Source organism: Rhopilema esculentum, chromosome 7, assembly GCF_057945365.1.
Source record: "Rhopilema esculentum isolate cy_ngs chromosome 7, ASM5794536v1, whole genome shotgun sequence".
Classification (NCBI taxonomy): Eukaryota; Metazoa; Cnidaria; class Scyphozoa; order Rhizostomeae; family Rhizostomatidae; genus Rhopilema; species Rhopilema esculentum.
In genome coordinates this window covers 1659664-1676839 of record NC_142821.1, presented here as the reverse complement: position 1 = coordinate 1676839, position 17176 = coordinate 1659664, and the positions used below count along the sequence as shown (strand labels likewise).

Genomic DNA, 17176 nt, shown 5'->3' with positions numbered 1-17176 from the left:
AGTAACTTTGAAGATACCTAAACAAACTCAATTTCAATTCCTAACAGCAACAAGACAATGTTTCTTTTTACTGTAAATTCCAAATAATTATGAAAATTTTATACCTCATATAAAAACCTACAAAAATGCTTCATGATCAAGGTTTTCTCGTTTGATTGTAACAAATTGTTTTAATGCTTTAAGGATACAAGTATGACAAAATTTTCCAACTAGAAGAGCAAAAATTTTTTTTCAGGATTGAGAAACTGGCCTTGAAAACACGGGTCTGTGACTGAGTAGTGTTGTCCGTCTTAAAACTCCGCAAGTTTCTGAAGAATTTCTATGGAGAATCACCACAAAATTCGGATATATTCGTCAAGTAGGAAAATTTTGAGTAACTGGTATAGACCTGAAATTTTATCACCCTAATGTAACTTTCTTAAAGAATCTGTAGACTATTGGTCAAATAGACATGCTTGTGGAGGAACTTCAGCGTGAAATGAAAATTTGATTTTAGTTTAATCCTTCAATTTCTTCTTCTGATCGTTTGTTGATTCTTCCTAAGGCTTCAAATCTTTAAAGGATTTTAGAAACGACGCAAACAAACTACGTAATTGAGCTATGCTTGATATGAACTGTAATAACACAAGTGCTAGAAAATAACAATTGAAATTAAAAGTAATAGATGAAAAATACTATGTACCCAAATCAAAGTACAAAATAATGACGTGAATAAATGATACAGCTAGTTTATCACTGCTTACATTACAACCAGGATAAAGTAAAACATAGCTAGGGACTTCTATGGCAGATTCGTTTACACATTGATAAAGTATATTTAAAAGATTGGCCATTACCTTATGATAATAAAAGGTACTCATTAATCTATGGTTAAGGTATCAGAATGATAAAAACCGTGTTGAGAAGATATATAGGATTAACTAGTTCAAACATTGTCAAACGAGGTCAATTAAAACTGGAGAGGAAAGAAGTGGGCAATATCAGTCAACAGGTTCGGTAGTAAAAACGTATAAAAAATTGCAGATAGAAATTGCACATTCTCTTCACCCTACCATGAAATTTACAGCAAACAAGGCCATTATGCTACACAGAACAGAAGGGTGCCAAATAAAAACACATCAGGACTTATAATTATATCGTTTAATTTTCGCTCAACTAGGATCACAATTATGGCTAATATCAAAATCTTCAATAAACCTTCCATACCGTAACTGCAAATTATTGCAAATTAATTATTAGATAGGGCATGCTTTCTGACCTCCCCTATACCTTGGTGATATAAAATTCCGTTTAAGTTGAAATAAAAAAACAACGCCCCCATTCGATACATTCACTATATCTATACAGCATTTACTTGATAATACTCCCTAAATTGTGGTTAACACAAAATTGAGTACTCTTTTCAACAGTTAAGTCATCATTGGTTGGTTATCTGAAAAATAAAAGAAGCAAATAAAAACACGTTCCCAAAAGCAAAATGTTGAAGGAACACTTCTAAACGGGTTCTGCTATGTATGAAATTCAAGGCCATCAGTGTTAGAAAATATTTGCACGATGCAGTGTTAAGTTCATTCCCAAACCACAATAAATGTCCGTATACAAAACCAATAATACAGATCTAGACTGAAATTTGAAACAATAAAAAACTGTTTTACCATGCAATGACTTGAATGCAATAACACGCAAAAACATCTCACTAGCTGACAGCATCTACGCAAATTTATCTAGAACTCCAAAAAGGTTTTTTATATTTGATTCTTCAATAAACATATTTGTGAAGGTTGGGGAATATTTCAGATAAATAATTCTATCAAAACTATGAACTTGCGTATAAACATGGATCTGGAGTCCACTGATGAACGACAAAGCACGACTAAACAATATCATATACTTCATTCAATGCCAGCAAGATAGAATAAAAGACCTAGCAGGTTTAAAAGTCAGATCTTGTAATCATTTAATTTTTAATTGAAGCAAGGAAAGTGCAACGTCCTATAATACTCTTGCAATCTAATTACATAATTTTGCAGCCAGCAAAAAAGTCCAAGTCCCTCCAGTTATTGCTGACCTATGCTTGTTAGTCAAAAGATAAATCATCATCCAAAAGAGAGGGAAAAGAGGTCTATTTGAAATAAAGGCGACAGAGTTACAGGTACGGGAGCACAGAGCATTAAAAAAGAAGTTGTTGTGCCTTTTGAAGGGTTTTGAAAAATTGATAGTCTATTTAATAAAAATGTAGTTCTTACCACAGAAAACCTTAGTCTCCTCGTAAATCAGCTCTAAAAACAAAATAATTAATACATTTAATTTAAATTTTCTAAAATTACAAGATTCGAGAACAAATAATTGCTTCTTTGATTTGAAATGCTGGGTTCCTATCCAGTATTTATTGCTGCTAGTTTGGTGCCTCTTGTGAAGGACCTTTGGTTCTACTACCATGTCTATCATTAAGGATATAAGTCTGCCTGGCTTGGCGCGATGCCTAATTGTTTAGCCCATAATCCCCAGAGTTAGAATGGGGGTTGTAAACTAAACGTAACCCCGATGTGAAGGGGTTGTAAACTGAAACTTCCAGTCCAAAACAGTCTTGGAACGCTAGCATAGTCTAGGGTATTTGAAAAAGTGTTTAGGAAATAGGAAATTTTCACCATGGTTATCCAGACGTTTTATAGAGGTTTCTAGAGGTATCCAGATCATACTTCTTCACATTTTTTATGTGATCACAAAATGTGATTGTGTAAAGTACCTTACGAGTTGCTTGAAGTTGCACGGTGGAGTGGAGCAAATTGGCCATCACAGATTTTTCATTTGATCAGCTATCAAATGAAAAGGTCTGTGATGCAATTTTTTCAGAGGCACCGGCAAATCATACTATCCAGGAGAAAAAAAAGGAATAGCTTACTTTTTGGCGGACTTTTTACTTGCCACTGACTTCACTCAAATTCATGTTTATTTGCTATGAAATTCTGCTAGTAAAACTTTTCGATAGTAGCCGTTTAAGCATAAAAACAGATTAATTGAAAATAAAATTCACCTTTCAATATTTCCTTTGGTAAGTCATCTAATTCGGTATCGAAAGAAAATGGCTTCTCTGCGACGGGCTAAAAAATAACAAAGATATTTTCAGTCCTCGGAATCACAGCCTGCAAGTTTTAATTGAATGTTATCATGCTATGACCCAAATTTAATCTTGAGTAGTAAGCAATGTATGCTGAAATTTCGGAATAAGGCCGCTACGAAATAATAACCCAGTCAGCCGGAAAATTGAAGTAGGGTCTTATTAACAGATGAGTAAAGATTTGAAAAGAAACTTTTTCAAAACATTACATCATCTTGCAACACACAGTGTTAATCACATATTCAAAATTCTGAATTAACAAAAATGATTGAAAACTTGGAATCAAATAAGAGCTTTTTCAAATTAACGCCTTCTAATTAAGAACCACTATGATTGACATGCCATATAGGTTCCTACACGAGGATATTTACAAATACCATAAGACTAAAAAGCAGAGGCACAGGAGACTGAAAATTTCAATTGGTCATAGCTTATTGCAATCAAGGGAAAAACTCTGACGAGAAGCAGTAGGTATTGTCATATGCATCATTAGAAATGGCAAAGCAAAAGACACGATGGGTAATCAAACCTCATCAGCTGGGTCGTAATACTGCTCCAGATACGGATGGGCTAGGGCCTCCTCGACTGTGATCCTTTGGAATGGGTTGAAGCAGAGTAGCTTGTTAAGCAGATCCAGGGCTGCAAAAACAAAAGTAAGGGTGCAGTTATATAGCGCTGCAGTGGAAACTCCACTAACAGAAAGCTTCTAATAGCGGACGCCTCACATGGAATTATGTCGTGAAGTTTCAACAGTCAAAGCCATGTACACGTAGCAACTAGACAGAAATTTCCTCACAATAGACATCTCCTCAGAACGGACATTTCCCCAAAGCAGACAATGAATCTCGTTTAAATAGATCTTCGCTGTATGAAAGTTTCAATTTATATATCTTTTCGTCACTGTCACGCATAGATATAGTGTTCTACAACCTAGCAGAGTATACCGCATCTAATATTAGAGTTTAGGAAGATAATTACGTCACCAAAGGTTTTCGCTGTACTGCTCAGACAGAAGCTTAACATATAGTTTTCAACAAATAAAAATAAGATCAGCTGCATACACGTATTCGGTTTAACATTTCTATTCCATACCAGCTATTTCAATATTTCTTCTCTAAAGGCAGTAAATTTGATAGGAGAGAAAATTACGTAGCAAAATTAAAAAGACTTAATGAGCGAGTTAATTCTTAGCTAAGCCTGTTAGATTATGATTCGGGTTTGCAGCCTACAATATTGAGTCAGCATGAAAGCACATCAGAAGAAATGACATGCAGTTAGGAAACACGTCTTTTTACCACTCAATGGAATCATTGCTCTTAACGAATGCTATAAATTTCCAAACAAATATGCCTGCTGCTCTATCAGTATATGGTATAAAATGCTCTAACGGTAATATTCTGGTACATCTTTCAACCTGCCACATTTTGGAAGCTTCACCTAACCGAATAGTTAGTTGATGACATAAAACAGAACAAGTACCAATCGAGCACCACAAAAAAACTTTAAATAGCAGGCCAATTGTAATTACGGGCGAGCATAAGCTATTTGAAATACGTCAGACAATTTCTGTCTCTAAAATCCTACAAGTATATGTGGCAACATTGTTAAATATGAACAAATGACCAAAAAAGAACTTTAATCAAAGAAGAATTTTCCTTCGAAAATCAAACCTTTCAATACACCTTTTCCCCTCAGTACTAACATTGTCATTTTTTCATTCATTTAATGCTATTTATACACAAACTAACCCTTCAGAAAAAAATATATAACATCTAGTTATTATGATAAAACCCCTAAAGAATACAAAACCACAGTCCTTTAAATTTGCAGAGGAATTGTTTTTTAGTGTCTAGTATATCAGATGAGTTGTTTTTAAAAGGATCTAACGTCGGTAGCTCAAGAACTTTAGCAGGTGTATCGTTTTTAAGGGCTGCGTAATGAAAGTCTTTTTTGGAAATTTAGTCCTTATCTAAGGATTTAGAGATCATTACATTGCCTTGTATTGTAGGTCGAGTGAGAAGATCTTGATTGATGTTTGTCCTTAAGGTTTTCAGGGCATAGTCTGTTCATAATCTTACAGGTTCCAATGGTAAAGGAAAAGATTTTTTACGTTTAACAAGCAAGTCGACCAGCTTTTTTTATGCTTACGTTTGCTATTATTGGATTTGCCCGATCTTGAAAGTGTTGGAAAGCAACTAGGCTTTTTTGAGAGATAACCCCAGATAACATCGACATAACTCAAAACCTCCAATCATTTTTCTTTTGGTACGCTTAAATTGTTTATCTCAATTTAGTTTTTTATCAACTATCACTCCAGAGGGTTTTTCCTTATCAATTCGTTTTATTTCAGAGTTACTCAGTTTCCACACTTCTGGCAGGTCTAAATTTTTGGCTTTAAGCGATTGCCCTATGATCAAGAATTCAGTTCTATTCGGATTAGGGCTAAGTTTATTCACCCTCACCCACTCAGAGAGATTGAAAAGCTCTTGACGTGGGTCTTAAACTGGCTTTGTAAATCAAACCAAGGAGAATAAGAGATACTTCTTTAAGTCGTTCCAGTAAATGATGAAAACAATAGAGCCCAATCAGAACCTTGAGGAACACCATAGACGATGTATCTGACTTTCTAGTGTTCCCAATTAAGATAACAGAACTGTTTTCTGTTAAGGAAGACTCAAACCAATTCCTAGCTTTGCCTTTTATTCCATATCCATGTAATTTTTTTTATTAGTATATCATGATCGAGATCTAAATAGGTAACACATAATATAAAAAAATTGTTTGTAAAACGAAAGAGCACACAGTATTCACCTCTTGCATCAGCGGTCGGAAAGAGCTTCGTCCAGTCTTTGCCTTCTTTTTGTGGCAATCCTAGGAGATAGCATTTCGCCTGAAGAAAAAACAGATAATGATTTGTCAACTTCTAAAGGAGCCACAATATTGTGCTTGAACAAAGTCGATCGATGTTCGTCGATGTTATACGTATGAATTGTGTTTGAAAAGATCTGTTTCACTTTGCGAGTATGAAATAGTACAATGATAAAGAATTCACAAAATTTAATAACTATACCTTTTCATTTCTGATGAACTGCAAATCCTCTTGAGATGGCGATCCCAGAACACTTAAAATGTGATTTAGCTGGTCCAGGTCTGAGCACTTTGAGTCAAGGAGACCAACATCAATTAGGGGAAATCTATTTAAGTACAAACATCACCAAAGCGAGGTCTTATGCTAAAAGAGGCGAGATCTGTGGATGGGCTAATGATCAAAGTGAATAAAAATGTGAGAATTTTAAAGTTATTAATGAGAAGCTTCACTCGATATTGGTGCATCTGCAGACCTGATAAAGAAACGTGGTTGCTTCAGCTCTCATCTTTAATAAAGAAACTGCTGAGCCTTACTAGGATTTTTGCCAGAAAATCAAATTTCTAACGTTGCTGTCATTCTAATGAAATAAAGTGAAAAAAGCTTAAATAATCCTATTTATCTTTAAAATTAAGTCTGGAGCACATTGAAAAAATGAAAATTACAGCAGATCTCTGTTCTCTTATTTCCTTGTTCTCTTATTATCTCACAACGTCGATCTAGACAACGAAGAAACTCGGTAAATGCAAAAATTATCGAGGTTTAGTTTCAAAACTGTCTGAATCGATCTCGCCCATGCCGCATTTATTTTTTATGAATCAAATCTCTATTTTTACAAGAGATAAAGCAATGTTTGCAAGCAAGAAAGATTTGTCCGAGGAACAAGCAGAAAATATTTGTTTGCAAAATAAAAGGGCTCATAGTGAAAGTTAGCAATAGTAAATGTTGCCTTGCTGAATGATAATGTAAAAGCTTACATACACCAAGAAACTGAATGATTAAGAAAGAGAGTTTTTTAAGCAGGTTATAGTCTTCTCAGCAGTGAATATCTTAAGATTGAAAATTATCAATAGATGGAATCACTGAATTGAACAACGATTAGCAACATCGGGAAATCGTCAATTGTTTGTGGACCTTTTCTTTCATTCGCCTCTAAATAGTTTAAACATCTTTGTGTGACATTTTTGCATGATAAAAATAGAATACTATTTAACAGATCGTGAAGAAAACTTCATTTATTTTAAAAAATCAGGTGATTTAGGAAAGGGCAAAAGAAATTCAAATAGAAATATATCGCTAAAAAACCAATGAGATGCTAACTTGACCTAGCAATTTAAGGATATAACCAACTAAATCGGAAGCTGGAGGCAAAAGGAAAGAAATGCTATTTGCCTTCAAAGACTGATGGACAAATATAAAGCTCAGTGAAAGCTCAGTTAAAGCTGCACAAAACAAGCTATGGAAAATTTAATGTATAAAGAAAGGTTTTTAGCATCCATCACAGTTGATCTAAATCCTTCAAAAGAGGACGCGGTGCAATAAACAAGATGATTTCACTTCTTGGAACAGCGAGAGCTTACCAGATTGCTTAAATAGATGTTTCTCTGTTAGACAGAGAAAATTAACGTGATTTTGAAATGTTTTCTTAATTAAGCTGGACGAAATGCTCAAATGTAGCATACACCTGCTGCCTACGCCAAAGTCAATGCACTGACGTTCAATAATTTGCTGTTTGTAGTCGACTAAATCGTTCTTTTTTTCCCACAGAATTGTGTGTTGACAAACACAAATTAGTGTTACAAAGATTCTAAGCCCCGTGCAACTTACAAGGCGACATTTAACGTAACACAAAGATTTTAGGTTTATTAGCAATGAAAATTTCACAAAATTCACCAGGCCGGGTAACATCAGTAGGGCAAAAGAATCATCGAAATAGTCCGCTATGGTTTAAATGTCTCCAGCGGAAAACGGTGTCCCATCGAGGCGGGCTCTCAATTCATTCAAGTTTATGGCTTATTTTATAGCAGAAGCTAACTGTGTGATTTTAGCCATCGATTCACTTTAAACTCAATAAAATCAACAGAACTTCTTTCTGGAAGACCGACGCTTTAACGGAATACGGGAGTCCGTGCAGGGCGATTGAATAATTGAAAGGATACAGTGTTTTCCAGGGAACAATGGCACGTTTGAAAGCATTTCAGCCAAGATACAACCGACACTCCACAAGTCTATTGACTTTGTGTAGCCTTTGGAGTTGAGCATGATTTCTGGGGCTCGGTACCATCTGGTAGCAACGTACTCTGTCAGTATACCAGTGTGGTCATGCTGGGGATCAGCAACTCTCGCCAAACCGAAATCACATATCTGAAAACGAACCAAACCATAAACATTTAAAGAAATACGGCTATAAGCATAAGACACGATTCGTGTAACATTTTAGGCCAGTTATAGAGATAGGCCATTTTGATAATTTTCAAAACATTGTGTTCCAGCAATAGCATATGTAAAAAGCTCACTGCCTTTTCTGTTGACTATAGTTCCACTTGTCAATATTTTTCTTCAGGCCATAACACCACATAGTTGCTATTCGGACGAATATTTCAATGATACACAAAAGCATATAAATACAGGTGAATAATTTCATTACAAGGATAAATTGCCAAAACGTCCTTGAAACCAGACAACATTTTGCTATGATCCTGCAAACAGTTTTTAGCTATAGAAGATTCCAAGCGTTTAAAATACTCAAATAAACTTATCACGCAATCAACCAAAAACTCAAAAATGGAACATTTCGAAAATGGCAAATAATACCCCAAAATCTAGCGAATTTTACTTTCTGTTTTGAGAGTACTGTCAAAAAACGTAGCGAAATCTGCTTCTGGGTCTGTTTACCATTGCATATGCATTTTATAGATATCTTAATAGAGAAAGATTAACCGAGGATGGATGAATAAAACCATAACGGTTCTTCTTGACGTTCGGCTTATCACATTCGTCAATATACATCTCACAGATCTGCGTGGGTATCGTTTAAGAACAGTCAAGATTCGACGAGCTGTTGCATTCAGTAACTAAACATTGGAAAACCAAACCTCCTTAAATAATGCAGAAATGTAGTTAATCTAGATCTGAATTGGTCAAGCACACACAAGCACATGGCGAAATTCCCATCTGAAAGCCGAATTTTAAGAAAGGTTTCTCGAAAGAGGCTTGCGTAGATTTCTAGAAAATTTACCTTTAAATCACACGTTGTGTTCAGCAGCAAATTGCTTGGTTTTAGATCTCTGTGCAGTACATTTGCCGAATGAATATACTTCAACCCTCGAAGAATTTGATACAGAAAATAGCAGACATGGTCATTGCTAAGTTTCTGTGTCTTCAGGAGTTTGTACAAATCTGTTTCCATCAACGTCTGTACAATATATCTTTGCATTTGTCAAGAAAGCGTTTTGATAGTGTCAGTGCAATGGCTGTCTCGATTGCACTGTGAAATTCCTCTGCACACAATATAAAGTTGCTCTATTTTTCAAATGAATAATAACATCTAATCATAGCTTTGATTGGGATGATAACCTTTCAATTTAATAAAACAGTAATAAGCAGTGCTGCAAAACAAAAACTAAAGGTTCAATCATAAAAAATGCATTTACAACGCATAGGTTTCCCAAAACAAAAGGCATTTAAAAAACTAACTAGACTCAATTGATTATAAACCATATGTCTTCAAAAGACAAAGGCTCAAAAATACACATCACCATAATGATTAATCCATTTGCATAGCTTTCCTTTAGATCTGCGCTTATATATGTATTATATCTTTTGTCCTTTACAGCAATTTACAACCTTAGTACAGCATTATGAAAAAGGGTGAGCGGTACAGACATGAACATTCTACAAACAGGAATTTTCAGCAGGAGGTTTAATAAATAAGCCGGTAAAAGATAGTTATGTAGTTACATAGTAAGTTAATTAATTATTATGCTCTTTTGAGCTTTTAAAAGCTATATCACTGAATACAAGTAGACAAAAACAAAGTTTATTCAATTAATAAATTTAAGATATTTTCAATATGGTAACAAAATTTCAATATTGGAAGCTACTAAATTTTAGACTGTTTGAAAGAAGTTCAAATACATCAAGATAAATAAATACAATTAAAATTATCGAAAAGATACACATCCTTCATTTCCTCAAGATGGGGTGCCCTCAAAATGTCTTGAATGTTGATGATCTATAAAAGAAATCAAATGAAAATTCGGCAGTGTAAAGAAACCTTCGTGATATAATTGAAAATTAAGCAAGCAAAAAACTAAGTCATGTGATTGGTGTTAAGATTGCAGGTAAAGTCAACTTCAATTTAAACAAGAAGTAATTGAAAATTGAAAAAATTTATGACAAGCAATCTACTGAAAGTAGCATAGTTAGAAAATTAATGAAATTTACATTTTCATGGTTGAACCGTGTAAGAATCTTGATTTCTCTTAATGTCCTCTGACAGTAAGTTTGATGCTCAAATGGACTGATCTTCTTTATGGCCACTTTCTGTTTATGAAAAATATCTGTTGCTGAACTGCAAAGTAAATAAAAAAATATTTTAATGCATCTATCTTGCAGATATATCAAATGAAACACAATAGGAGCTGGTATGTTTTATCATGGGGGTAGTTAGGATTTTGACAATGGGGGTGGCTTAATCTTTTTACAAACATATAGAAAGAAATGACTGTATTAAAAATAATGTTAAGAGGCAATGCACAAACATGTACAAACCAACACAGTCAAGTGAGAGAGGGTTATGAGGCAACATGTGTATATTTTGAAACTCAGTACGATCTGCAAGCATTTTGGCTGGGAACCCTCTAGATATGGGGGGGGGGGGGGGGGGGGCTCAGCCTCCTTGCCTCCTTTTACCTACCCTTTGCATTTTAAATATGCACGACATAAACCAATTGACTAAACATGTGGACACTTGACATAGACCTTATTCATTGGAAAAGGGAAGCCACTTGAAAATGAAATGTAGTATCTAGATAACAATGAATTGCATAAGATGAAAATAAAACTCTGAACAACCTTCTACATTAATTGAGGTTACTTGAGATAACAACTCATAAAGGTAACAAAGTCTAACCCGAACTGCGTGGTTTTACACAAAACAAGATTGATATCACCTAAAAAATGATTATGCCTCTTTAATAATTGTTTTTGACCACAAAACTTTTCTGATTAGATTCATCTTATAGAAAACCTGTACTACAAAGGGTTAATAAGCCAAAAATCCATACTTTGAACAGTTTATCAACAGACACAAAATAGTATTGAAAATAATTAGCTAATTCATCACAGGAACCAAAACTATATCAGCAGGATTTGAAAGTTCTGGGACAGATGTGAAAGTACTAAAGAAAGTTGCTAACAATTATTTTGCCCTTACTCACTGATTGAACCATAATATGACATTAAGATAAATTTAGTTTGTTATATATATATATAATTGCAGTTGCGCAGTCCTGACATGAAGGTTTCATGTTGTTTCTGCTTCTGCAGCTCTGCACACTACTTCTGATATTCTTCTCCATTCTTTGCAGTCCTTTGCTGTGGATCGCATCTTTTCAAAATATCCATTGTTCTTTATGTTCGGTAGTGGAAAAGACCTTTCCATTGCTCTTGCTCTGGCGATAGCATTATTTAAGGTTGTCATGAGAGTTTCTCTAGTTTTTTATAAGAGATTTTATTCTAAAACCTCAGGCAAGGTCCTTGCAAAATTCATATGACTATTGTATTTAGAAATTCTGGCTGAGTTTTCAGCTTCAGCATCAAATAACATAAACATTTCAAAAATTTCAAATATTGTCTGTAATTCACTCTCTAGCACCAATTATTTCGGTGCAATTAGTTAATGAATATTTGAAAATAAAAATCCAATAAAAAATATTGAAGATAAGGAAAAAATATTTATAATTTTGGGAGAAGGCTGCTAGCAGAAAAGTTGCTAGCAGGGGGTGTAGGGGAGTGTGACATCCCCCAATTTTTCATGATTTTGGTGGTAAATTTTTAGTTAGTGCTAAAATTCCTTTGTTTATCGGTAGGTGAAATAGCATGTGGCTTTTAAAAACAGTGCAGCATGCTTAAGAAGTGAATCCCTTGCAGAATGCAAAGAAACTTGCACTGAAAAACTGAAAAAGGTTGGGTTTTATGCAGCCGACAATTAAACGATCATACAGATAAGGTCATATAAATACAGATTAAACTTGAGCCTGTTCACTCTTGAGAGAAAACACAATAATATAATTTGCAAATAGCAGATGAGATCTTATTACAGCTGTCTTTAGGTTTCATTAATATTTAGGGAATAATTAAACTGGCAAAAGCAGTGAAAAGTGATAAACATAAACCTACTTATTTACAAATAACAAATGATGACAGATGTTTTTGAGCAACAGAATAAACAACTGAATGATCCAGGGAAAAATAGACAAAACAGATATATATATATCATTGTCATAAAACAGGCAATAACCGTGAAAAATTGTGACTAGTGAATGAATTAATAATTATGGCTAGCAAGAAAGAAAAACCAAACAAGATTAAGATAAGCTCAGTCTCATTGAAAATAGACGACAGCTTTAGAACCATTCAAACTGTAAATTGATAATATTAGAGCAAGTCATAAAATTTACAAATCAGGAGAAACAAAATGCTGTTTTTACATTCCTATTTTACACTGCCCCTGTAAATTGGACACTCCTGCCGCCCCCCAATCAATGTTGGACTAGAAGTTCTCTCATTTGTGCTTCAAAAAACATGCATTCAACATTGAATAGGGGGGGGGTTACTTTTGAAAGGAAAGAGAAAACATCAACTTTCTTGAAAAATTTCTACTATTTTCATCCTTAAGAACTGAATTGGATCGATATATTCTAAATCAAAATTTTCCTAGACAAAATTCTAAAATCCTGTATCAACAGCCAGACCATAAAGATGAAATGTATTGAAGCATGAAACTAAAAAAAAGGTAAACACCACCAACTTATTCCACAGCTCTTTGTTGTTATGGGGTAGTCTGCAAATAACTCCAAAAATTTTAACTATGGGTTGGAAACAGTGCCTTGCAAATACTTTACACCATGATCACAATATAATTTTGAAGTATAATTGTAAGGAGGGGGGTAGTATGAGGTCATTTCATTTGCAATCTTTTTCTTATATTGGAAGCACTTTCCTTTACTACATTTCAATCCATTCACTTTTGGACAATTATCAATAAGATATGTACTAGATTTTTCATGAATGTTCCTCTACAAATCAATCTACTTCTTACAACAAGCAGAGCAAAGGAGCAGTGTCACCTTTACTGAGAAAATGGCTTTACTTTCATAGACAATCTATTGCAAATTAGCAAACAGAATGAGACCCTGTACCTTAGTGCAAATAACACAAAATGAAGTTGAATTGAAAATTATTTGCCAAATAAATTGGTAGACTATTGGTCTGAGAAATGGCATAGGATTTGTTTGAAAAAGGAGTCACACAGAGCTTTCTCTGCCAAAAAAATTTTAACAAATTGTGCAATGCAATTCTATAAAAAGAGAACAAAGAAAATTTTAAAATCATTGATTTAAGAAGTCAGAAACAAAAACCTCTACGGACAGGTCCATCCCTGGCACCTTGTGCTGACTTTTCAGAGGCTGAGAATGGGCTTTTTGTAAAAACTTATAACACTTTCTGCTCCAAAACACAGTTGTGCATTTTATTTTTCACCAACTGAGAACGACAGTCAGTAAAAATGAGCATGATCAAACTGACATTTGTAAATGCAACTGACTTGAAAAGGCACTTCCATGTGGCTTGCTTGATTCAAATGAAATGCAGGTTTATGAAATAGCACTGATAGAAAGGTTTTTTTCTTTTCTGTCAAGTTCAATAGCAATGATAATGAAATAAACTCTTAGGAACACAAAGTACAACAAATCATTTAAAACTGTGAATCAAAACTTTCCAGAAATGGTAAAACTTATCAAAATCTTAGAACCTGAATCCAATCATAACTTGTTTTAATTCTCTGATAAAGATTCATTTGTTCTATTAAAGCTATTCACTGTAATTTGCAACTTCTCAAAATAAAGGATTTTTACAAGCCTTGCAAAATTTAGCCATTCCAAGTCCACTGGGAAACATCAACATTGGATATGTTATCCCCACATAAAAAGACAATAAAAACATTAATTTACGAAGTTCTATACAGGCTCATCAGAATTGGTGGGGGCTGGGTGTGCTGGAGCCCTTCTAATAATTGTCAAACTGTAGTATATTTCCTTTATATACATGTACTAAATGAGAAGGAATACAATGGGTAGCCCCCCCCCCCCCCCCCAATATGAATTTCGTTCTGACAGCACTGCTATATAGTAAGTTTGATTAAAGATAATACATTTGGGTGTTACTATGAGTTTTATGACATTGCAAGACACACCCACGCATCAAATTGCCTTAAATAAAAAATGTTCTGCATTTCTTTGCATCAAGCATTGTTATACCAAAATATACAACACATACTTGAATCAACAAATTGATACATTTTTAGGGGGTTATTTTTCAAAAAGGGGCTGACAATGTTTCTTCTCCATTGCCATCAAAGTTTAATCAGAGATTTACCTCAATATACAAAAGGTGATCATATGCATTTGTGTGCTTTATAGTGATTTTGTTCAACCACCTATTCTCTCAAATACTTTTTCAAAAAAGGCTATGCAAAATCAAGTACAAATAACCCAAGTTTATTTTATTATATTCAAATCTGAAATTCATTTTCAGAAAATATTAAGCTCCAAAGTGTTTGTATCTATTTAATAATTGATTATACATTTAAACCCAGTTATTTGAATAAATTTTGGTTGTTTTAAATAAAACACCTCTAGCAGTGATTTTATCATCCATTGAATAAACAGTAAATATTGTACACTGTAAATAGCTAATATTCCTAAAATTATTGGTGGCACAACTTGGTTTGCCTGAAGTTTCTGATTACATGTCCATCTTTATGTTTCCTTAAGTTGCAAAACCTAATACATTTAGAGTAAAAGTGCTCACACCGCTTAGAAATGTCTTTTTCTAAACATAATAAACTGATTAATTGGTTAAATTGGAGAAAAAGTGATTTCTTTGTCAAAGACTTGTGAAGGTTGTATTCCAAGAAAACATCAGCCAAATGTTACCTAGCTTTTTACAGCTGGTGTAATGAGCTCTTATAATGCTTAGTGTTTGCGTTAAGTTCTGGCTTCCAATTGACAAACTGCCTATTTTAAAAAATTCAGTTTGAGGCATGAGCAGCAGCATTTTCAGAAAATGTTACATTGTACATAAGTTATTTTTGAGATAAATATAATAATGAAATTCAAGAAAGGGCATGATTATAAAAAAAATTATTATTTTATCTGTTTACAATTTCGGGATGGCTGAATTATTCCTCCTCTCTGAAGGAATGTGCACATGCCATAGTCTCTGAAAAACTATCAAGGACAAGTTTTCCTTCGAAGAATATAGAAGGTTTTAAAAGCATAGAAAATATCGCACGTTTAAAACAACGGGCTTGCAGGCTAAATATTCAAGACATTGTGTTTACGCTCAGTTAAAGGTAACTCGCAGCTGACTTCGGTGTTGGCCCAAGGTTTGGGAATTAAATCACTGTAGCGAACATGTACCGTTTCATGCCCAAAACTAAGCAACAGCAAAACTTCCTTGAATTTAAGCTGCAAGGATGAGATGGGCATCAAAATAATTTTGCGTATTGTAAAGGCGCTAATCATAGGGTATGATTTATGGACGCAAAAGGGAGACTTGGTAATACAGGTCCGTCTAACCGTGTACAGAAGGACGGGAAGGTTGCTAATAGAATAAAACAGCCAAAGCGATAACCAAGAATAAAATCATGCATATTCTTACCAAACCATGCCATAAGCACCTTCTCCAATGTAGCTTAGATTGACATATCTTGGTCCTACAACAAATGCCTGCCCACGAATAATCTCAACCGGACTGGACGCCATCTTCGTTGCAATTCCAGACGCCGAGATTCGCGGAGCTGGTTGCTTCTATGTTCTGCTCCTTCCCAGCAACAACCGCAAACATTCCTGATGGATTCATTTGAATGATTCAGCGAACAAAAGCATGATACCCCAATTCGTGTCTTGGGATACACCCGAGAACAATTTTAAAGAATTTTAAAGGGATGTGGTGGGATTAGGCGGAAGTAATGCTTTTAAGAATCACAAAACATTTTAAGAACATACGAGAAGTAACTTATACTCAGGGCCCACGCTACAAATTAAAAAATGGGTGGAGGGGGCAAGGCTAGCAAAAGTAGGGGGCCAAGGCTTCTTTCCCCTGCTAAACTACTTGCTTCGCAAAAAGTGGGGGCTATGGCCACCCCACCCTTCCTCCCAAGGCCCCCCCCCGGTGGCGTGGACCTTGATACTAAAGTCTGTGATTCAGGTTGGTATTAAAGAAAATTAAATTCGCACAAAAATTAACTGAGGAGAAGCTTTAGAAACGACGTCGGAACCAGGAGGGGGGATGTACCCCAGTATTTTAAAGCTGTGTCCCCTTCTGAAAGAGTATCCCCTTTTCTGCGACAAAGAGCCCCTTCCTACAAATGCCCCTCAAATTTTGTGAATGTTTCGGACGCCAATGAACTTTCGACCCATGCAAAATAAAAAAAATGGTCGTTAATAAGCTGGGGATTTTGTAAAACGATTGTGACACGGCTTAAATTTTGAGGACATTATTGCCCAAAGATTTTGAGACGTAGAAGCAAAAACCTTTTTTGTTTGCATCTTATCTGAAAAAGATTGATACCATCAACATAGATTTATACAATATATTTACCATGAAAATTCATATAGCTTACGAGAATTTTCCAGGTTGCATATGAAACTGGAAGATAGGTAATTTTCATTTTCATCTTCAAATGAAATGTACTGTTTTGTGTTAATCAAATTTAATGATTTTTCATGAAGTTCCATAGAATCGACAAAGCGTTCAAACATGGGTGAGGATAAACCATTGATATGAAAGATATAATGTTCGGATTAGTTTATATGAAAAAGGATTATTTAACTAAAGAAGAATGAGTGGTTATCTGAAAATTACAAAGGACAGTTGAAAAGAAAAGGGCTTAAGATAGTGAATTA

General features: G+C 34.5%; 1 protein-coding gene across 1 annotated transcript; it reads right to left on the bottom strand.

The window, feature by feature from the left end:
• Nucleotides 1-593: 593 nt before the first annotated feature.
• Nucleotides 594-16089, bottom strand: LOC135683997 (mitogen-activated protein kinase 1). Its single transcript, XM_065199435.2, has 11 exons — nt 15930-16089; nt 10431-10557; nt 10163-10218; nt 9223-9412; nt 8144-8348; nt 6189-6268; nt 5930-6008; nt 3648-3757; nt 3035-3101; nt 2247-2279; nt 594-1432 (listed from the first exon to the last, which is right to left on the bottom strand). Exons 1-11 carry the CDS (start codon nt 16031-16033, stop codon nt 1410-1412), a joined length of 1074 nt encoding a protein of 357 aa, XP_065055507.1. The 5' UTR covers nt 16034-16089; the 3' UTR covers nt 594-1409.
• Between the last annotated feature and the right edge of the window lie 1087 nt (nt 16090-17176).

Excerpts from the sequence above, each read along its gene's own strand:
- LOC135683997 (XM_065199435.2), bottom strand. The coding sequence starts at position 16,033 with ATGGCGTCCAGTCCGGTTGAGATTATTCGTGGGCAGGCATTTGTTGTA. Across the intron at positions 6,269-8,143 it reads ATTGTTCCCTGGAAAACACT|ACCTGGACCAGCTAAATCAC; the intron begins GTATCCTTTCAA and ends CAAAGTGCTCAG. Across the intron at positions 3,758-5,929 it reads TCCGACCGCTGATGCAAGAG|CCCTGGATCTGCTTAACAAG; the intron begins GTGAATACTGTG and ends TTGTTTTTGCAG.